This window comes from Hyperolius riggenbachi, chromosome 2, assembly GCF_040937935.1.
Source record: "Hyperolius riggenbachi isolate aHypRig1 chromosome 2, aHypRig1.pri, whole genome shotgun sequence".
Lineage (NCBI taxonomy): Eukaryota > Metazoa > Chordata > Amphibia > Anura > Hyperoliidae > Hyperolius > Hyperolius riggenbachi.
Window position 1 is genome coordinate 231,812,405 of NC_090647.1, and position 23,611 is coordinate 231,836,015.

Sequence of the window (23,611 nt, forward strand, 5' to 3'; positions counted from 1 at the left end):
ATAGGTTCACACAACCGCGCTTCTATACGTGTATGAGCACGGCTGCACTGCGCAGGCACAAGATGACTCACTACTGTGTAGTAGCACAGAGCTGCCTGTGCACAGCTTTTGTTCTTCATGCACAAGCAGCTTTGTGCTGCCACACAAGCACGGGGGGGGGGGGGGGGGGGGATCAGATAAAAATGGCGCACAGTGCCAAAGTATAAAGATTGCGCCACATTGACCCGTTATGTAAAAACATTTAGCATTATGAAAGTTAAAAAATGGCGCATGGGCTGAAATAGTACAAGCTGCGATTAGCGGCAAGGAAGTTAACCTCTTGTAGACTGCAGTGTTAAACCCCCCCCTAAAGACCAGGGTAATTTTTAGTAAATTGGTCACTGCAGCTTTAAGGCCAAGCTGCAGGGCTGCACAGCACAGCACACAAGTGATTCCCCCCCCCCCCTTTTCTCCCCACCAACAGAGCTCTCTGTTGGTGGGGTCTGGTCGCCCCCCAGTTGTTGTTTTTTTTATACAAATATTTATTCCTATTTTTTTAATTAAATAAACGTATTTTTTATTTTTTTCTCTCCCTCCCGCCCACCCCCTGCCAGCCAATCACTGCGATCGGCTGTCATAGGCTTCAGCCTATGAGAGCCGATCCCTCTTTGCTGCCCCAGGGGGACAGCCGTGTCACACAGCTGTCCCCAGTACAGCGCTGCTGCAGATCACAGCGCTGTACATGTAAATAGATGGCGGTTACACCGTCTAACAGTCTCCCGAGTGGAAATCACCGCTCGGAGACTGAAGACGGAGCTTTGCTCCGCCCACCAAACAAGAGATGCGCGCGCACCCTGCACGCGATCTCCTGCAAAACAGAGCCCCAGGACTTGACGCCAATTGACGTTAGGCAGTCTTGAGGCTCTCACCGCAGCAACGCCCATTAGCGTAGGGCGGTCGGCAGGTAGTTAAAATATGGCACCCGATAAATAGCGAGTGCCTAGCACCTATAAATAGCAGGCACCATAATTTACCCTCCTTGCTGCTAATCACGGCTTGTACACGCTCAGGCAGGGAGGCTAGTGTTAGGCAGTGGGTGTCAGGGGGAGAGTGTTAGGCAGCGGGTGTCCAGGGTAGAGTGGACTGGTGTTGGGCAGTGGGGGTGGAGGGAGTAGGGTTACGTAGAGGGAGGTTTCAGCGTGCGCATAATTACCTAGTCTTAGCAATCACTTCTTCATTTCCTCAGTTAGTTTGCATTAGTCCTGCATCCAGCCAATTACCATGCGGCTTCAGTCCTCACATGGTGATTGGCTGGCAGCAGGACTCCTGCAAACTAACTAGGAAGTTAAGGAGCGATTGCTGGGATAAGGTAATGTATGCTAGATGCTGGTAATGACATCTAGTTACTATGGTTATTTAACGTTTTAGAATTTTTATAAAACATTAAATAACCTTAGTAGCAAGTTGTCATTTTCGACATCACTGTGCGCCATTTTTTCTATGGTGCCTTTTTTTAATGTACACTGCACAGGTTGTCCGTGAGCCTGCACAGTGTGGCCATGCTCTTTCACAACCAGAAAGAAGAATAGGGTCCCGCCAAGAATTGGAGATGGCTTTGGGTCATCCAGAGACTTACCTCTCGTTAGGTAGGTATTCAACATTTGTCTCTTTTTAAACTCAGTGGTTTACTTTAAAGGTAACCTGAAGTAAGGGTCTTAATCAATTCCTTTTAAACAATGCCAGTTGCCTTGAAGTCTGCTGAACTCTTTGGCTACAGTTGTGACTGAATCACACACCTGACGCAAGCATGCAGCTAAACTTGTCAGATTTTTGTCAGAAACAGCTGATCTGCATGCTTGTTCAGGGTCTATGGCTAAACACATCAGAGGCAGAGTATCAGCAGGATAGTCAGGTAACTGGTATTGTTTAAAAATAAATAAATATAGCAGCCTTTATATAACCCTCACTTCAGGTTCCCTTTGAGTTTACCATTGTACCATCACTTTTCTCTAGCCTCTACTATACAAGGCTAAGCAATGGCAATAGAGTAATTAAAGGGGCATTGAAGGACTTTCTGTAACGATTGTGGAATCGTCTCCGTGGTCAGCGCACCAGACGTGCGCTGACACAGCGGATTTCCTCCATAAGCGTATACATTTGCAGGAACCCAGCAGTGGGTGCAATGCACCTGCAGAGGGAAATTCCTGTCAGCAGGTGGAGCTGTGGAGTGCAGAGGAACAGCTCCTCTGCCCTACCACACACGCCAGACAGGAATTGTACGAAGGCAAGAACCGTAATCGCAAGAGAAGCGATTGAGAGTGAGCACAGAGACAGATTGTGTGTATGTGCATAAAACTAGTCGCCAACCCGCGACTGTGCACACACCACAGCAGATACGAAGCAGGAACGCGATCGCGAGAGGCCAGACATGACACAAGGCTACAGCAAGGCGGAGCACGAGAGTAGCAAAGGCACAGCAAATCATACAATGAGGAGATACGGAAAATAACGCTAGCTAACCGCGAACACCGCACTCATTCGCAACAGTGCACGCAGTTATGCGCGGCCTCCACGTGATAAGCACAATAGAGACAAGCACGCCTAACTAACCATCGACAGACAAACATGAAACAGAGGACGCGAACGCTTGCTTAACGGTTACCTCACCAAGCCTTCAGCAAGCGTCCGTAGCAGACAAGACAGACACATGAAAACAGGGACAAGCGAGAGATAGGATCCACAGCACTAGCGAGAAGCGAGTGCGATCCAGGTACAGAGTAGCAGAACAGAAGGATCCACAGCACTAGTGAAAAGTGGCTAGCGCGATCCCAGGAGACAGAACAGAAGGATCCACAGCGCTAGCGAAAAGTGGCTAGCGCGATCCCAGGAGACAGAACAGAAGGATCCACAGCGCTAGCGAAAAGTGGCTAGCGCGATCCCAGGAGACAGAACAGAAGAGATAGCTGGTAGCAACCGCTGCACCAGCTATACTCCAAGAACAGAGATCAGAACCATTTCCTGTCGACCACCGCTGGGACAGGACAATAGCAACAGAACAAACAAACAGATAAGCAATCCTAACTGCACTAAGGAAACCTGCCTAGTGCATTTTTCCAGGAATTACTCTAAGATAACTTCAACAAGAAGTAGCATGGCTGACACTCTCTAGGAGTGTGTACTACAAACCCTGAAGGAATGACCAGCAAAGGACTGTGGGTAATCCCAACCTTTATACTGCCAGTCATCACAGGAGGCAGGTAGGGGATTTGCATAACGAATGTATGCAAATTCCTCAGCAGCAAGCTGCAGAACTGACAAAAGGTCTTTCTTAAAGAGACCTGCAGAATGCAGACGTGAACAGTGGTCAAAACGCTGCCTGTCTGCACAGGCAGCTGAGCAGATTCTCACACTCTCTAATTGTAAAAAATCTTGCGGATTGTAGACATTTTCTTTTCTAAGGCTTTGTTCACACCACACTTTTCATGTGGCAGGGGCTCTCCTGTTGAAGTGCCCAGTGGGGAAGCCAATGCAAATGACTGAAAACCACTTTGTGCCACTTCCAGGGTGTGGCAGGAAGTGTTTGAGTCAGCAGGCCACTGTCAGTAAAATTCAGATGTGGGAAGTGAGCCATTGACTCAGTTCATTTATCAACAGTGTTTGGGAGCTTTTGGTGAGAGTCAGGAATGCTCACCTGACTTTGCAATGTCAACATGAATGAAGCCTGAGGCTATGTGATAAACACAAGTAAAATTTATGGAGGTTATGCATTAATAATGACGTTCATTTAAATGTCTGTGGAAACACAGTTTACAACTTAGAAGCATCAGGCTTACCAGTTAGTTTGGGAAATGTGAAGGGCATATTTTATAGCAAGGCTTTGTCCATAGCATTGTCAGTTGTTGCATTTATCCACTTATCAGAAAGCGCATTATGTTTACTGCTTCCACAGAAAGCCTTTGAGCTAGGTCTGTTACGTTCAGTTTAAAAGGGCAGAAACAAGCAACAAGATGCAACATGACAGCCGTTTAATTTCTATTCTTTTTTTTCTTCCCCTCAATGTCCCCTTTCTACACTCAGCTGAATACGGCAGCCAAACAACTCATTGAGAAGGACAAGACAAACCTATCGACAGCACCAGGCTACAAGCTCCCTGTCACACTGGATGCCAGCATGGTAGTCAGTGTGACCTCGAGTCCTCCCTTATACACTACCGGAACTGTCAGTGCCAGCATCAAGAAGAATGCCAAGAAACGCCACTCCTTCACAGCCCTCAGTATGATGCACAAATCCTCCCATGCCATGAATAACAGGCATTCCATGGAAATTAGTGCTCCAGTATTGATCAGTTCTAGTGATCCCCGCGCTGCTGCCAGAATCGGAGGTGTGGCTCAACTTTCATCCAGTGCTCCAGTCCAGGTAACTGTTTATAGAGTAGCCACAGGAGGGCAGTCATGTGATCAGATGTCCACGTAGATGGCTTCTGGAGAAACAGAGTTGATAGTCATATTCTAAACTGATGATTCATTTGATGACATGTATGCTTCAATACATGTGCTTGCAATGGAATTATCTACATGCTGCTCTGTCTTCAAAACATATGTGTCTACTAATCCAAAATCTGATTTTCTAATCCATACTAAATTTGCATTGCCCTCGTTTTGACAGCATTCCAAGGATCACGCTACATTTTAGGACATTTATAAAATGGAGTGGGATTGCCTACATTGACTGTTGCAGCCAATCATATTCAAGGATTCATTGTACTGCTGTCAGTACTCTTCTCTGATTGGTTGCTCTGAGCAACAGCGATACCTTCCTCCTGTTTATAAATGAGCCTGTGTATACTGTAGATGCACCTTGTTATTCATGGCTTTTGGAAGGCTAATTAACACTCTAAACTTTAGCCTGATTTCATATCTGTCCTAACCTATGCATAAACTAAGTATTACATTACAGTTAGGTTGCTTTCATTAACCGTTTAGGCCTATAACTTATTACTAAAAAGAGTACAGTATTGAATGCCGCTAACATTTTCCTTTCTAAGGCTTTGTATTTGGATATAACTGAATCATGCAGGGACAGTTTATTCCATTCACATCTGAGAGATGTTGCACATGTATTGCTTCTAGGCTTTGTGCAGTCCATCAAAGCACATGTACACCTGCTGACGTCTGGAATTTGCCAATGCTTTAGCCAGGAGAAAAGTCGCTGTTTCACACATTCTTCAAAAAATCCATGGTTTTAAACAATGTTTGAACTAAATGTAAAAGCGAGTGGTGATCTGGGTGTGATGTGTCAGGAGATGTGCCCATAAACAACCCTCCCTCATGTCAGCTATTCCCAGTGGTGTTAATGATGTCTGGTCTCAGATGGTCTATGCTGCTTCTGTTTCATTCACACTTCAGTCTTCCTGACAGATGCGTAGTAAGGTGAAGGGTTACACTTATTCCGCAGGCATTTCACGAATAACAAAGCTTTCTTATTTCAGTGGTTTGGCTCCACCATTTCCATCCGATTATCCTATCAAGCCATCGAGAGCTATGCAATAATACTTAGCTGCGAGCTTCTTCTTTGTCTAATTACATTGTAGGTTTTAATATTTCATACTTTCTACACACACGCATGCACGCCTAGGAAAATGTCAATTTTAGCATAATCCTTCAGAACAACATTTAGTATGATTTGTTACCACTAATTAATCAAGCAGCTCATTTCAGCTGAAGTTGAAGCTGAGTGCTAAAGCCGTGTTACACAAGCAACTTCATAGCAGAAATTCTCCTTCGCCAACTTGTAGGTCAGCTGGTGGCTGACTGCGGTATCTGGCCATACAGCGCGTTAATTAATCATTCGTGAGGAATGACTCGGGCTGGATGGCACAAAATAGGCGATTTTAAACAAGACCTTTCACCAGGAAAAAGTTTTCAAAAAAGTCTGCACACTGAATACACATCTCTCACAGTCTCACTTCTACTTTGCTTTGTGAGTAAACATTGCTAAAGGAGTCCTTTTGACACCCTCTCATCTCTCCCATTTAGAGTCTGAGGAATTGTCAGTGTACTGGACACTGTATAAGAATATCATTTCTAAATCATGCATATTTATGTGTTTTGTTATTCAACTGTTACTGGCTCTAAAATGTTTTACTATTCCCCCAAATTATCCGACTAGCCAGGAATAACCAGATATCGCCAAATCCTTACTTGCCACCTTCAGACATAAAGAAATAGAGTTTTGTTGTTGGGTGTGGGCTTCAGTCAACAGAATGGCCACGTTCTGCTTGGAAGGTATTATTATTTCTGTTATGTCTGCAAGGAGTAGAAAAGTACAGTCCCGTCTCCTGCATTTGGAGGGATCTGTTTGGATCTGGCAGATTTGGGCGCCAATACATTTGGACACTGCTCAAATTCCAAAAAGGAATGCACAAAACTCTGTGCATTGCAAATTATAACATGTTCCACAAAATAAACTTAGAAAAAGATGACCTAAACAATGGGGTTTTAAACAATGCTTCTAGCCCAGCTGTTGTGCTGATTTACATCTAATACCTTGAAGAGCATTTTGCCACAACAAGTAAGCAGATAAGGCGGTCCAATTCTCCACTAAAGCCTCGTATACATATTAGAGGGCTAGGGCTGGATGGGTTAGGCCATCTTTGCAGAAAATCTAGTGTATGTACAGTCTCTCCAAAGCATTGCAAAGACATCCGGAGTGCCATATTGTCTCACCTGAGCACATTGTTCTCCTAGTTACTCATACTGCAGGAAGCCACTGCATTGTGCCCCTTGTCTTCATCCCTCCTACCTCTCAATAGCAACAGAACCTCGCAATGTTTCTGTGCAGCACCTGGCCCTGAACTGTCTAACCGAGAGACTGAGTCATGATCTTTGCAGATGACATTCTTCATGCCTGTATATGAACCTAAAAGGGGCACTATGGCAGAAACTTGTAAAATTTTAAATATGTACGAACATAAACAAGTATGAAGTAATTTTTTTCCAGAGTAAAATGAACCATAAATTACTTTTCTCCTATGTTGCTGTCACTTACAATAGGTAGAAGAAATCTGACAGAAGCGACAGGTTTTGGACTAGTCCATCTCTTCATAGGGGATTCTCAGCAAGCCTTTTATTCTTTATAAAGATATTCCCTAAAAAAGGATTTAAACAATGGTGCTGGCCAGCTTCCCTGCTCGCTACAGTTTTTTTGCAGTTGGACAGAACACCTGCCATTCACTAAATGCCTTTGAAAATAAATAAATCCCTGAGAATCCCCTATGCAGAGATGGGCTAGTCCAAAACCTGTCGCTTCTGTCAGATTTCTACTACCTACTGTAAGTGACATTAACATAGGGGAAAAGTAATGTATGGCTCATTTTACTCTGGAAAAAAGCGTATTTCTTGTTTGTACTGTATATGTTTAAAAAATGTTTCCAATTTTTTGCCATAGTGCCCCTTTAACTACAGGAGCTGCAGGCTTTTTTTTCAGGTCTAACCACAGAAGCATGACAGCAAGACAACTGACTTTTTTTTGTGTTTGTGTGTGTGTGTTTATGGGTAAAAAAGGGAGGCCTCCATTTTCCTCTCACTTAAGGTTTCCATTATTGAAGATTGTCTTATTTAATAAACCTATAAACATAAGGTCTTATTCTGTTGTTTAGTAAAAGTGTAGTAGAACCCACCTGATCCAATACAAAGCAGCAGTTAATAAAGTGCATATACAGATGTCAGATGTCAGGAGCATTAAAACCGCTCTTTGCAAAATAAGTTTAATTATGCTTTAGGTGTTAAATACTTGTCAAGTGAAATTACTTAAAATTCTAATTTATTCCTTCTTCAATGAAGTCAAACAGAAAGAAAGCAGTTACAGGTTCCTTAATTGTTCCTGAAGCATCTGAATGCACATATGTAATAAGCTTACGTTTTATCCACTCCTTCGGACATCTTGAGTTTAAGCATATGAGGTGTTTTAATATGTGGCAAGCAATTTACCCAGGTAACTGTGCAAATTGCATTTGACATCTTAAACGTGAGCAGGGAGAAAGAGGCTGAAAAGGAGGAGGAGGCCTTTCTAGGTACCAGTCACATTAATTCAGCAAATGCATCAATACATCTGTTCTGTGTGATATCTTTTAATGGAATAACGACATTGACAAGCTCTGCTGAGCTAATCTCCTTTTAGCAGGGCAGAGATATGCTTCCAATTTTAAATACTCTTTACCTGGCGTGAATGCTGAACAACAAAAACACGGACAGAGGGGAATAAAATAACTTTTAAAGTTTGATGTTTCTTAAATGTGTTTAGGTGATATTTTGGGTAAGAGAAAGCTTGAAATGAGATTGAGATCATGTAAATATAACAAGACTTTAGGTAGGTGAAGAGACAAGCGTAGTTTGCCATTCAGAGATTTGCTTTGATCTGTGTCTGCATCAAGCTCTTCTGTCAATGAAAGGATGAAGATAAGTTTATGCTTTGGTCAATTAAAGGATAAAGATAGTGTTAATACCTCAATAGCTACATGGACATGTATTGATGTGCTGGTGATATATATTTCTTTCTGTAGCTTGTTGAGACAGCATTACAACTTCTGGTGTGAAAATTAATGAATGGCTCTCAAAGGTGATTGGTCAGTCTGCGGAAAGAAAGCTGCAGAAGCAAGTGAATAGAGCAATACTGGTTATTTGGTTGAAAGGTAATGGATTTAATAGGCATATGGATGAGTAAACAAAATTTATACAGTAAAATTCACCGACCAGTTTGGCTTGTTCAGGTACACAGTAAGTGACTTTACTTATTTTTTTTTTAAATATCCGATGGAAAGTGTGGTGAAACAAAACCTGCCATGGGCAAAACTGGTTACCAGAGAACAATTGCACTAGAACAGGGATGTCGGTCTCCAGTCCTCAAGGGCCAAGGTCCTCACACAATTTTGGCACTGCTGAAATTAATTGAATGGACTGAATCAGGAAAGGTGTGGTTCAAGTAGAACACATTTCTCCATTCCTTGGTCCATCCTAAAAAAATGGCATGGAAAGGCCCTCAAGAATTGAAGTTCAACACCTGTTCACTTGAATGGTAACCAGTTTGAATATAAACTGAGGAAATGCGTAAAAATGTTTGACTTGGTTATACACTGAGGGGGTCTTTACTTCCTCACCATTGGTACTACACGCAAAAGCGCAATGCAGGGAAATTGGTGTAGCTACCTTTCCTTGTTCCAGCCAGCAAGTTTCCTGCTTGTCCTCGATGTACACCTGCCATCACCCTTCTTCTCAGTTTCCCACCCATCTTTCAGCTGTGCTGTGACTCATAACCCAAAACCATTCTAAATTACTTCAAAGGTCAGTGGAACCCAAAGTGAGGCTGAGCAATAGTGGAGGGAAACAGGGAATACTGCGGAGACTAGGAGACTAGAAGTCACAAGTGCAAAGCAAGCAGTATTTACCTCTGAGCATATATGTAGGAATATATGTAGGAATATATATATGTAGGAGTATATATATATATACTAGTAGACCTAAACCCATTTAAAAACGGGCTCTAGGTGTGTGTTTCTCAGTGCATGCCATCCGCCGCCACGCGCGCACCCGCCGCCCGCTCGGCTCCCTGGTCCCGTCTTCCTGTCTCTGTGAGGCTGGGTCCGTGCTGCGCACATGCGCACAGCAGTTCAGCACGGACAACGCTACACAGAGACAGCACACGCAGGGACACAGGGAGATCATTATAAAGGGTGGAGAGGAAGAGAAAGAGAGAGACAGAGAGTAAAGTTCATGTTTAAATAGTGTTTTGAAGCTAATATTTCTTTCCTTGTGTTTGTCCATGATTCAGAATTTTTCATCACTTACAGTAAACTATTTCCAGCAATGTGATGTGATATGTGCAGCGAGGTTAATGATTTAAGGTTTTTACATCCTACAAAAAGTCTGACAAAACTGTCCAAAAGCAGATTTGTTTGCATTTGGAGATTCCATCTGGCTGTGTTAGAGCTGTCATGATTGTAGCTGTCTGAATACAGAATATTTTCCTGGAAGCCACCCTCATTTATATATAATTCATTCACACTAAGCAGATAGAAGGATTTGAAAAGATTATGCCCCATTAAGCTGTGATAGTTTCTTTAGCTTGTGTGAGATCAGCTTCTCCAATGTGAATGAAAGATCTTTGCACTTTACAGCTGCTGTCACTCTGCTGGACTATATAGTGACAGTAACCTTTTCACTCCATTAGCCACACATTATGTGTGTGTAAGCATTTTCACTTCTACTTGTCTGCTGCTTGCTTCCAGACAAGTACAAGTTATACCCTTAGAAATGGGCTGCTGTACAAATCATTAACGGCAGGATTTCTGCCATGCCAGAGAACATTAAAGGACAACTGTGCATTAAACTCAAGTTTTTCTTTTACTAAAATACGGTACGGTTATGCCAAAATCAATGGTGCAATGTATTTACATGATTGATTTTGGCATCTTTATTGGTCACACTACAGCAGCTCTCTCCTATAGAACATCGGGCAGCCGGCGGGGACATGCGTGTCCCTGAGAGTCGTTCGTAGCGCCAGGGCAGAAGAGCGGGGAGGCTGCAGACATTTCTTCTGTCAGCACCTGCTCTGCAGGAACGGCAGGATTCCCTGCTGCGACAAACGACTCTGGGGGGACACGCGTGTCCCCGCCGGCTGCCAGGAGAGAGAGAGAGAGGCAAGGGGAGGAGAGAAAGCTGAAGCCGGCGGCTTCATTTGTTACATTGGCGCCGGCTTTATTTCATTAAATGAACGCACTTTTTTGACACATTTGGCCGCAGCGAGACGGCCAGAACATACATTAATCTTTACTGGAATAATTTCATTTCTAACATTTCTAACGCACCGCACTTCGCACATTGGCTGGCCAGAACCCGAAGTGGCCGGCTAGAACGCAAAGTGGCCAAACTTCGGGTTCTGGCCGTAACATATACAAGTCTCTCACTCGCACAGTCTCCTTTATCTCCTGCAACCTTGCCTCTTGAAATTTTAACTTTTTAAGAGTTTTTAGCAGTTGGGTAGGTGGTCCACAATCTATGTGGAACTTGTTCTGCTCCTTCTAATTTTTTTCTTCTCTACTCTTGTTTAGTTAGAGGTTATAGTGGGGATTTGGATCAACACCAAAACATAATACAGTAATGGACCAGATCCAATTCACGTTTTTTCCCCAAAAATTTCCAAGTGATAGTTTACACGTTGTCAATAAAATGCCTTTTAAGCCACCACCAAGTAAGAAAATATATTTGACAGTACTTGTTTCACCTACTTTTTGGTACTTTTCCAGTTTCAGAGTGTTAAAAAAAAGTTATTTTAAACACAAAATGAAAAACTATCACCTATGAGGAAACTTAGGAGAAAAAGTGCATTAAATATGGGACATTGGGCGTAAGACGGTGGGTTATGCTTTCCATTCTGTGAAGGGACACCAGTAATATGCCAGTTTCTGAAGTTCTGTGTATAGTGTGCACATCTAACACATTTATAGAAGTGCTTGTCTGTTGTTAGAATATTAGTGGGTTTATTCATATATGCAGGTGGTGTGTCCTATGGAGCTGCCAGGCACTTGCAAGAGCTGCATTTTAAACTCTACTGGGTTCATTCTCACCCAATTGTTAGTACTGCAATTCATAAGGAGCAGTGTCTCACTTGCATACATGCAAGTCACATATGCCACTGCTCATAGTATTCTCAAATGGTACTTTTAGCTATGAATCATACCATACCCCTTCTAATACCATATCTGAGAGACATGACTCTCACAGGCAACTTATCACTAATCCAGCCTAAATAAGTAACTCTTTGGGGTCGATTCACTAAACCATGCTATGACAAATAGCACACTTTATCAGAGATAGCATGCCTTATCAGAGTAGTATAGCAAGCGCTATGAACCCGCAGGGGCTCAGGGCAGGACGAGTGCCATTGCCAATTAGCAGGCATAAGTTCGGATTCCAGGCACCTTTGGAAAATAGGCACCTCTATTGACCTGAGGAAGAGGTTTTGACCGTGAAACGCGTTGTCTGTGCCCCAAATAAACTTCAATTATACAAGTATACGACTTGATCTGTATATTTCCTATAAGGGACATCTAGAAGGTAGGATCACACCATTTTGTTTCCTTAATGTTGTACCTACCATATAGAACCACATAGATCTGAATTATCCTACCGGGCGCCTCCTACCCTACCAAAAATCATTTCTCATGCATTGCTGGGCTGGCTGATTTGCGTATTTTTTTTGTTGCACGCAGCTAGCACTTTGCTAGCTGCGTGAACTCACCGATCGCCACCGATCTCCGCTGATTCGCCGCGTTAGAGGGTGTCCCCCCCCCCTGAGACCCCTGCGCAGCCTGGCCAATCAATGCCAGGCAGCGCTGAGGGGTGGATCGGGACTCCTTCTGACGTCACAACATCCATGACGTCGGTGTCGTCATCGTGCCCGTTGCCATGGCGATGGGAGAAGCCCTAATGAAAATCCTGTTCAGAATGGGATTTCCTGTCGGCCTGATCGCTGGAGGCGATCGGAGGGGGTGGGGGGGATGCTGCTGCTCAGCGGCTGTCATGTAGCTAGCACTAGGCTAGCTAAATGATTTAAAAAAACAATTTAAAAACTGCTGCGCTGCCCCCTGGCGGTTTTAATTGACTGCCAGGGAGGTTAATGGTACTGAATAATGAAATAACATGATGTCAGAATGCAGCTAGTTGTATGAGATAGAGTAAATGTAAAATACACTAAAAAGAGAGAAGCTCTGTCTTTAAAGTGTCATATTTTTTGCCTTGATAGACTAATGGTAATCCTCTCCCTACCTTGGAGTTCTATAATAAAATGTTAAACTACAATAGCTTGAAGTGATGGTTTTCTGCTGTGCAGGATGAGATATAAGTGGCATAGCTTGTGGGCATCAGGACATGTTCACTGTAAAGGGAAGTCCTGTGGACTATCTCTTCCACCACTCAGACAAGATACTTTATGCCTTTGTTCAGGCTGATAGCTGGTCCAAAGGCTACCAGAAGGCTAGTCAAACATTTCAGTCAAGCTATTTATGGAAGGTAGGAAGGTAGCAGCTTATTTCCTTTGTGTGCAGGACCAAAGAATCCAGTGAAGTTCAGCAGCAACATCTGCAAACAACCGACAGATACTGTATATAATTGACTAAAATGTAATCCTTATTGGTAGTGGCATATGAACAGGGGTGCAGCCATAACATTTGCCATGAGCGTCGGCATAAAGGGGTGCACATTGGCTGGTACAGTTACATTTTGTATTAGATCTCAGCAATGAGATGCTCAGAGAATATGAACCATGTGCAATATAATAATAATAATCCGAACATTTATATAGTGCTTTTCTCCTGTCGGACTCAAAGCGCTCAAGAGCTGCAGCCACTGGGACACGCTCAGGAGGCCACCCTGCAGTGTTAGGGAGTCTTGCCTTGAACTCCTTACTGAATAGGTACTTAACCTAGCCAGGATTCGAACCCTGGTCTCCCATGTCAAAGGCAGTGCCCTTAACCAGTACTCTATTCAGCCACTGCTAGGGTGGATGTATAATATAGGGAGTCCCTGAGATACAAACACCCCCCAGATCCTTTTGCTTTTTGTGGCACACTCCCTTCCTGCACTACCCATCTTAGTGTGTAAATGCAGAGTTTAGTGCAGCAGAAGCTGTGCTCTCACCTCTCCAGTGGAATTCAGTGCTGTGCTTCCGCCTGTCCGCTCACCACTGGCAATAGCCCAGCATCTCCTACCGCATGTAGCGTGATTTCAGGCTACATGGGGAGAGTAAGCACTAGAGAGGGAGTAGAAAACAGACAGGATGGTTGCATAGGCACAGCACTGGACTCCAGATGTGTGGTTAGAGCACAGCCTTTGCTGCGCTATACTCTACCTTTACACGCTGGACTGGGGGAGCGCAGGAGGGAGATGGGAACAGATAGTGGGACAAGAGAACAGAGGGAGGCACAAAGGGGGACAGAAAGAGGCACGGTGGGACAAAGGGAGGCACAGAGTAGAGATGGCCCGAACCTCCAATTTTAGGTTCGCGAACCTCCACAAACGTTTGCGAATTTGCGAACTTTCGCGAACCGCAATAGACTTCGATGGGGAGGTGAACTTTGAAAACTAGAAACACTTATACTGGGCTGGCAACAAAAGTGATGGAAAAGATGTTTCAAGGGGTCTAACATCTGAGTTTCTGTATGGATGAGTGGGATAGACGCCAAAAGTCCCGGGGGAAAAATCTGGATTTGACGCAAAGCAGCGTTTTAAGGGCAGAGATCACATTGCATGCTAAACTGAAGGCCTTAAGTGCTTTAAAACATCTTGCATGTGTATACATCAATCAGGGAGTGTAATTAAAGTACTGCTTCACACTGACACAAAAAAACTCACTGTGTAATGCACCAGAAAAATTATTATAGCGGTCGCTGCTAGCAGCGGCCTTAAAATTCAGGAATCCGCCTGGAGTCCTAGACCCTGTTGGTGGTGGCGGAGAAGGCAGTCAACCGGCCTGCAGGCAGAGATGCTGTGTGCGGGACTGACTTAGTCTTTGGGCGGGCAGTTGCCCTCCGGGATCCATGCCTCATTCATTTTGATAAAGGTGAGGTACTGAACACTTTTTTGACTTAGGCGACTTCTCTTCTCAGTGACAATGCCTCCAGTTTCGCTGAAGGTCCTTTCTGACAGGACGCTTGAGGCAGGGCAAGACAGAAGTTGGATGGCAAGTTGGGACAGCTCTGGCCACAGGTCAAGCCTGCGCACCAAGTAGTCCAAGGGTTCATCGCTGCTCACAGTGTCTACATCCACACTTAAGGCCAGGTAGTCTGCTACCTGCTGGTCGAGGCGTTGGTGGAGGGTGGATCCGGAAACGCTAAGGCGAGGCTTTGGACTAAAGAATGTCCGCATGTCCGACATCACCATGAGATTGCTGGAGCGTCCTGTCCTTGCCTGCGTGGACATGGGAGAAGGATGACTGGCAGTGATACCTTTATTGCGTTGTGCTGTGGCATCACCCTTAAACGCATTGTAAAGCATAGATGCCAGCTTGTTCTGCAAGTGCTGCATCCTTTCTGCCTTCTGGTGATTTGGAAACATCTCCACCACTTTGTGCCTATACCGAGGGTCTAGTAGCGTGGCCACCCAGTACAGCTCATTTCCCTTGAGTTTTTTTTATACAGGGGTCCCGCAACAGGCTGGACAGCATGAAAGACCCATCTGCACAAAGTTGGATGCAGACGTACTATCCATCTCCTCTTGCTCTTCCTCAGTAATGTCAGCTAATTCTCCTCCTCCCCCCAGCCACGAACAATACCACGGGAAAGTTGAGCAGCACAAGCCCCCTGCAACACCTGCTGCGGTTGTTCTTCCGCCTCATCCTCCTCCAAAACAACACCTTCCTCATCATCCTCCTCCTCACACGTTACGTCCATAGTGTCGCCTAGCTCAGACATATGAGATGGTGTAACTTGCTTAGCGCCTTCACCTTGTTGTAACAATAATGGCTGTGAATCAGTGATTTCCCCACCAAATAACTCCTGCAAAGTGTCAAATGTAGCGGATGTGGTACGTGGAGTAGCGCTGGTGGATGCGGAGGATGAGTTGTTCTGTGTTAAATAGTCAACCACGCCCTGACAATCTTGGAAGTTGATGGGACGTGCCTTCTTCTAAGCACTGTACTTTGGGCCAGGGCCGCACAAAATCACGTCAGCACGACCTCGAACAGACCTGCCGGGTGGCCTGCCTCTGGGTCTGCCTCTGCCTCTACCTGTTTTGTCCATTACGGGGGGGGATGAAGTGAAAGGTATGCACTGCCTTGACTAATACAATGTGCAGTCACACAGGTGCAGTGAATCGTAGCAGTGACTAGTATTACAATACAATGTGCAGCTGTCACACAGATGCAGTTAACAGGTATGCACGGACTGGTATACTAAACAGCGTGCGGTCACACAGGTGCAGTGAACAGGTAGCAGTAACTGGTTTTACAATACAATGTGCAGCTGTCACACAGGTGCAGTGAACAGGTATGCAGGGACTGGTATTACAATACAAGGTGCAGATGTCACACAGGTGCAGTTAACAGGTATGCACAGACTGGTATACTAAACAGCGTGCGGTCACACACGTGCAGTGAACAGGTATGCAGAGATTGGTATTACAAATGTGCAGCTGTCACACACAGGTACAGTGAACAGGTGCAATGACTGGTAGTATTAACAATGCATGCACTCACGCAGGTATAGGTAGGTAGGTGCACTGAACAGTGAAAGGTGCAGTGATTGGGATTACAAATGTGCAGCTGCCTGTCACACACACACGCAGGCAGGTACCCTGAACAGGTGCAATGACTGGTGGTATTAACAATGCGTGCGCTCACGTAGGTATAGGTAGGTAGGTGCACTGAACAGTGAACAGGTGCAGTGATTGGGATTACAAATGTGCAGCTGCCTGTCACACACACAGGTAGTCACTGAATGTGCTGGGCCTGACAGTGGCACAGTAGGAATTACCAAGGCTGTCTATGCAACACAAGTGTCTGTTGGACACAAAAAAAATATAGATCACAAGAACAAGATTAGCTCTCAAAAGAGCTGTTTAGGGGTGTTTTTTTTAGCAATATGAATCAGCAAGGAGCAAGCTAACAAGCCTACAAGAGTCTAACCAAGCTTTCCCTATAGCTCTCTCTGCAACAGCTCTCCCTTCTCTAATTATGGCAGGCACACGAATGAGTCCAATGCCTGACGCTGCCTGCCTTTTATAAGGAGGGGTAAGGGCCTAGGAGGGAGTGTAGCCTGATTGGCTACAATGTGCCTGCTGACTGTGATGTAGAGGGTCAAAATTGACCCTAATGATGCACTATGGGGGCGAATCGAAATTCCGCAAAAGTTTGCGGGTTCTCCGCGATCGCGAACCACTGAAGTTCACCGGTTCTCGTTTGCCGGCGAACAGCTCGGGCCATCTCTAGCACAGAGGGACGTACACAGAACCGGATCATCCACATGGCAACTTAGACAGGTGCCCCCCCTAGGACCAATGGCACTCCAGGCAGTGACCTGTAATGCTTATGCCTAAAAACGCCCATGCTACAAATGCATAATTTACCACAATACTTAAATGTCAGTATTGCCTACCTTTTCCAAATGGATTGAGCCCCTAATATTCACTGTATTTCTTGTTACAGAAGTCCAGCTATGTTCCTTCCCATCTCCTCAACAGTATAATGCAATAACACCTGTACAGTTATTCAAAAAAAATCCTCTCCACTACTTTCATAGGATAAAAGCATAAATACATTTATTTATATCATCATAGAAAAATAGCAAAAATATGGCAGCATGCAAGCTGATATGTTTCTGACCCAACCGGGCCCTTAGTCGAAGCTAAAGTGGCATGTACAAGTCCATCTTAAATACCTAGAGGCCACTCCCCCTACCCACCACACCTGTACCATTTGCATGAGGAGAAGACAGGTCAACAGTCAGGATTTCCATCAAATAGATCTCACAGACCTATTTATATTCAGTAGAGCTCTCTTTGGGGAACATGACATCACTGGCCTGGTGGTAAGACTGTAGGGCCTACAGCGCTATCAGTTGTTTCTGGTTTCAGCAGCTCACCAGCAGATGACATTAAGGAAATCCACATCTGTTACCAGGACCAGAGTACATTTATAGTACAATGTGTCAGCATGGTACAGAAAAGTAGTAGTAGGCAAGAAATATAGCACAATCATTCACACACAGAGATTCAGCCTCTGATATTTTTCACGCTCAGCTAAATTATACAAATAGAATTACCGAAGAGTGTTGTTGGACTGTCTACGCAGGGAAAACTCTGCATGTAAATGCCAGCTTCAACAAGCACTGCATAATGATGTGATTGACTTTAAAATTTCAACCAACTGGTGGGTGTACACAGTGTGCCACTCAAAAAAATGGTTATGTTTCTGAGCATTTAGGAAATCCAATAAAGAAGGAACTATTTTGTAATCATTTAAAGAACTAATGACAATGCTGATGTTCAAAAGGCAGCAAAGTGGAAAATGATTTTTTAGCCATTACTGGTGTGAGGATGGAATGAAAATGTGAAGAAGAAAGTAAAAGGGCCTATTATTTCTTTATATTCATGCCACTTGACTGGGTTTGAAATAAGGATGATTCTTTTATTTATTTATTTTTGGGCACAGTGCAGAGAAACATATTGGAACCTATATTTATCTTGACAAAGAACAAGATTAGGAAGCAATACTTTATAAGAGAATGAGCTACTTACATTAATCCATAGTAGTCACTCATCTTTTACTGTTCTGGTTGCTATGAAATGATAAAAGTCCTACCATAATTTAGACTTAGGGTCGGCTCACACTTGTTTCAAAACCATATCTGTGGCTCAATTTTTTTGCCCTGGACAAAAACCACGGATACCAATGTTAAAAATAGCGGCCGTCTTCACACACTTCAAAAATAAATAAATCAGTGGGCTCTGTTATGTAAAACTGAACGGAGAGTCCGGATTTTGCAGATTTTCATGGAGCCCGGATACCCGTGGAGGCAATGAAAGACAACGCAAAAACGGATATCCCTCTACACAGAGAACTTTAGTACATAAAACAGATGCAAATGCAGATTGCCTACTGCCTGCTCCTCTCCTCAGCGTCATCTTTGCAGACCTCTTTATCCAATAGAAACACACAGGAAGAAAGGACACATATTTGACATATGTTTAAACGGACTGGAAACGTAATCTTCAAAAGCACAACATTTTGAAAAACGGATCCGTTTTAAACGCATTCCGCTCTGCAATCTGACGAGTGTGGACCAACCCTTACTGCATTTTTTTGAGATAAATGAATGAAGTACAGAAGCACAGACAGGTATTGACTGATTCTGGATAAGTGTGCTTTCTGGTTGCTTGAGGCTCAATGTTAAAAATAGGCCTAACTATTACAGTATATTCATTCTATATACATAACATGAACTTTGTATGACAAGACAAGACAAGACAAATAACATTTATATCGCACTTTTCTCCTGGCGGACTCAAAGTGCCAGAGCTGCAGCCACTAGGGTGCGCTCTATAGGCAGTAGCAGTGTTAGGGAGACTTGCCTAAGGTCTCCTACTGAATAGGTGCTGGCTTACTGAACAGGCAGAGCCGAGATTCGAACCCTGGTCTCCTGTGTCAGAGGCAGAGCCCTTAACCATTACACCATGTTAACATAGAGCAACTGAAAGTATATAATCCTTAAGGGAGAGTGGAACCCAGTTTTAAGCAGAGGGCCTACAAACAGCCCAAGATGTTGGCCTTCAGCATTGTAAGTACTGCCGGTGATTTGTGCTGGTTGGTTGAGACTTCTGGTTAGTTACGTTCCGGATAACCGGGTCTCTACTGTATGTTTGTCTGCAGTACAGAAAGTTCAAACGTATGCGTCAAAAGCTCATGTTACCAGTATTTCATATGCAGTTATTGCAATGCAAATCTTTTCATAAAGACTCCGATTTCACCTGACGAAGGTTCTAAGCCTTACCCACAAGCTAAAATTAGCTGAGATCCACTTAAAGCAAACTCGAGAAGTTGTAAAAGCGTTTTTTTTAATTAAGACACCTATAAGGGTCTTCATACAACTATTCAGGCTTTGTTATCATTCAGTAGGATTGCCAATGGCCAACAGGAGTGGACAGTGCAGTGTCTGCTTTGATGGTGTGTTGTGGTTCGCTTGGAGTCCAGAGTAGATGAAGTTCCACCATAGTCTTCTGTGAAAAACTGTGTCCCTGTCCAGAGAAATCGTGCAGGTCAGATTTATTGTGTTGTAGTTGAATCCATTGCGGACTGACAAGCTTGAACCGATTTGATTCATATCATAGGTTCTATTGTCTCTTTTTGCACTCCGTTGCAATCTGGCATTTATGCCATTTTGCATTGTAATGTAAACCAAGCCTAAGTAAACAACCTTTAAGTCCACTGTCAATGTTAAAATAAAGGTTTTTTTGGAGCAGATTATATTATATTATAATGACTAGGCAGAAAGGAACAAGCATGTATTAAAAGGAAGGGCTTCATCCTGCATATTTTCCTTTCAAATGTTTGCAAATCAGCAGAGCAGGAAACTGTTAAATATTAAATAACCTGCAATGTTGGTGCGTCTTGTTCTAGTTTTTATTTGTAAAGAACGTAAAATATCAGAGGGAGCGTGTTGCATTGAGTTTATACATCAAAAGTATGTTGAGACATGGAGAAAACAAATCTGAAATTTAAATGGAAGTATGCAAATAAATTAGGATCATGCAGATTTCATGATGGTGATGAGCAGATCAAACAAAGAGTTATTATATCTGGAGAAAGATCTAAACTCCTGAACAAGAAACAAGATTATATCAGTCTCAGGAAATTAACTAGAAATGTACAAGTGACATATTATGAAGCTTTTGTCTTTCCCTGCATTTTCATGTTCCAGAGGTTTGTGCTCATTGGGGCTGATGCACTACATGGTGGAAAGTCTACCGGTATTACGCCACTTGAGTAGTACTTTGTCTAACCTTAACCTTTTCACTAAAATCCTAATAATAGCCCTAACCTTTAAGCCTGACCCTAGCCTTATTCCTAGCTTAGCCCCTTACTTCTATCTATCCTTGACCAATGAATGTATACTAGTTCCAGGATCAGGCTCACACTCACCATACCTTTCATGATAACCCTCCGTAGCTGAATAATTATTACTTATCAGCATGGATGTTACAATATTTTCAGACCTCTTGACAGGGCCGGATTTACAGCTCAGGAGCCTATAGGCACAGAAGTTCTGGTGCCATAAGCCCCTCCCACCCATACAGGCCACACCCCAAGTCATGCCCCCTTACATAAGGTAATATAGATATTACCAAAGACAAGTGCAGATATTACCAGTGACATGCAGATTTTACCAAACATTACCGACAACAAGCAGATAATACAAATCACAAGGAAGTAATACTAACAACACAAAAATTGTGAAAGGTAATTTCTAATTACAGACAGGTACTAATAAATAATTTTTTGTGATTTATAGATTCTAGTGACAGGTAGGTGATGGTAGGCTATATGGATGGTGAGTGTGTTGATGCAAATTTGGTTGCAATTAATCTGCAGGTTAAAAGTGAACCCAATCAAAATCAGCTGCATTCTGATCTGACTCCATGGCCTGTATAGTGCCAGTATAGAGTGCTATCAAGCGCTCAGCCGGTGCAGTACAATATCCCCTCAGATCATCGATCTCAGTGCCAGGCTGGTAGTGATCGGTCGATGCTAGTATCAGGCCAATAGTGATTGGTCGATTCTAGTGTCAGGCTGGTAGTGATCGGTCGATTCTAGTGTCAGGCCGGAAGTGATCGGTCGATTCTAGTGTCAGGCCGGAAGTGATCGGTCGATTCTAGCGTTAGGCCGGAAGTGATCGGTCGATTCTAGTGTCCGACAGACAGTCATTGGTTGATTGTAGTGACAGTCAGGAAGTACACTGATGCATTATTCCCCTCCTCCCAGCCAGTGGGAAGCTTCTTTAGGGCCCTTTTACACCAGAGGGATTTTTCGGCGTTTTAACGCCACGGCCGAAGTTGGCGTTTTGCTAGGTAAAAGAAAGTCCATAGACTTTCATTTTACCTTTCACATCTAACTCGGCGTTTTGGAGCGTTGCGTTTCAACGCTCCCAGGAGCTTTTTCAGGGCTGTTAACAGCCGAAGTTGGCTGTTGGCGTTTCAATGATAGTCAATGGAAAACGCCAACTTCAGCGTTTTCAAAGCCTTTTCAAAGCGTTTTACAGCTATCTTGTTCACTTATTTTTATAGAAGAAAAAAAAAAGGACGTTTTCATATGGGCTGTAAAACTCTTTCAAAAGGCTTTGAAAACGCTTTGAAAACGCTATGTATTGGCGTTAAGCAAAAGGCTGACTTTCAGCCTTTTCTACCGCAGCCTCTAGTGTGAAAGAGCCCTTATTGTGCCTCCTCCCCACTCCATAGAAACAGCACACTGTTCAGGTATACCCGAGTGATGTCACGCTAAGGATTAAAGGATTGAGCTTACAGGTGCCTCATGAGTCCTTAACCACTTGCCGACCGCACGCTTATACCGTGCGTCGGCAAAGTGGCAGCTGCAGGACCAGCGACGCAGTACTGCGTCGCCAGCTGCAGGCTGATTAATTAGGAAGCAGCCGCTCGCGCAAGCGGCTGCTTCCTGTCAAATCACGGCGGGGGGCTCTGTGAATAGCCTGCGGGCCGCCGATGGCGGCTCGCAGGCTAAATGTAAACACAAGCGGAAATAATCCGCTTTGTTTACATTGTACGGCGCTGCTGCGCAGCAGCGCCGTAAGGCAGATCGGCGATCCCCGGCCAATCAGCGGCCGGGGATCGCCGCCATGTGACAGAGGAGTGTCCTGTCACTGGCTGCACAGGACGGATAGCGTCCTGTGCAGCCCGGATCACTGGGGGGACAGGTAGGAGAGGGAGGGGGAGGGAATGTCGCCGCGGAGGGGGGCTTTGAGGTGCCCCCCCCGCAACATGCCACCAGCAGGAGCGATCAGACCCCCCCTGCACATCATCCCCATAGGGGGGAAAAAAGGGGGGCGATCTGATCGCTCTGCGTGCCCTCTGATCTGTGCTGGGGGCTGCAGAGCCCACCCAGCACAGATCCCATCAAACAGCGCTGGTCCTTAAGGGGGGGTAAAGGGTGGGTCCTCAAGTGGTTAAAGTGTACCTGATATATAAGAAAATAAAAGTTTTATACATACCTGGGTCTCCCTCCAGCCTGTCCATGCAGATCGCTCCCTCCGCCTCCTTGTTTGCTTGGTAGAAGCCTCATTCACTTGGCAAGTCAGGGCCAGGCGGCGCAGCACAGCGGGGTGGGAGCACAGTGGGGCGCACGCAGGCGGCTGGGCCACGCATGTGCAGTATGCCCTGACTGACCAAGCTACCGGGGCTTTTACCGAGGAAATGAGGAAGCAAAGGAAGATGGCGAGAGAGCGATCTGCGCAGAGGAGCTGGAGGAAGACCGAGGTATGTATAAAACTCTTATTTTCTTACATCTCTGGTACACTTTAACCCTAACTGATCTCCCCACTTCCCTAGCTGAGAGACTACACCCCTCCCCCCCTCCCTTTTCTGAACTGTGTCCCCTGCTAAGGCAATCTTATTATGCTTCCCTTTAGTCTTTCAAATGGTTCCCCTCCCCATTTGACACCTATGGCCTGGCTTCCATCAGTGTTTCCTAGAAGGACACCTCAGCACTGACCATCTGTCACCTGACCTGATCAGAGCAGCAAATACATCTGATCAGGTCAGGTGACAGCTGGACAGAGCTGAGGTTTCACTCTATGGAGACACTGGGCAGCATGACAGGATTGCCTGAACAGGGGACACAGTTCAGGGGGGTGGGGGTGGGGAATATTATAGTCTCTGCTAGGAAAAGGAGGGAGGAGGATCAATTAGGGTCCCAAGCCTCTGCATTAGCGATGGTTCACTTGCTTATTAATGTAGCTGGCTGCAGAGCTCTCTGTACAATGCAACACTTCTGTGTAACTGCAAAGCTGGCTGTGAAAAGTACAATAAGTGGAGCAGTAACGGCATGGCCAGCACTGTCATCTACTAAATACCTGGAC

At 44.6% G+C, this 23,611-nt stretch overlaps 1 protein-coding gene across 2 annotated transcripts in view; it reads left to right on the forward strand.

Moving 5' to 3' along the window:
- SH3RF3 (SH3 domain containing ring finger 3) overlaps positions 1–23,611 on the forward strand; it is a 565,916-nt gene that overhangs the window by 419,696 nt on the left and 122,609 nt on the right. The window contains exon 4 of one of the 2 annotated variants that reach the window (XM_068268306.1): positions 4,057–4,395. The exons of the other annotated variant lie outside the window; for it this stretch is intronic. Within the exon in view, the coding sequence (XP_068124407.1) occupies positions 4,057–4,395 (339 nt within the window). The remainder of the gene's footprint in view (positions 1–4,056; positions 4,396–23,611) is intronic. 2 annotated transcript variants of the gene reach the window in all.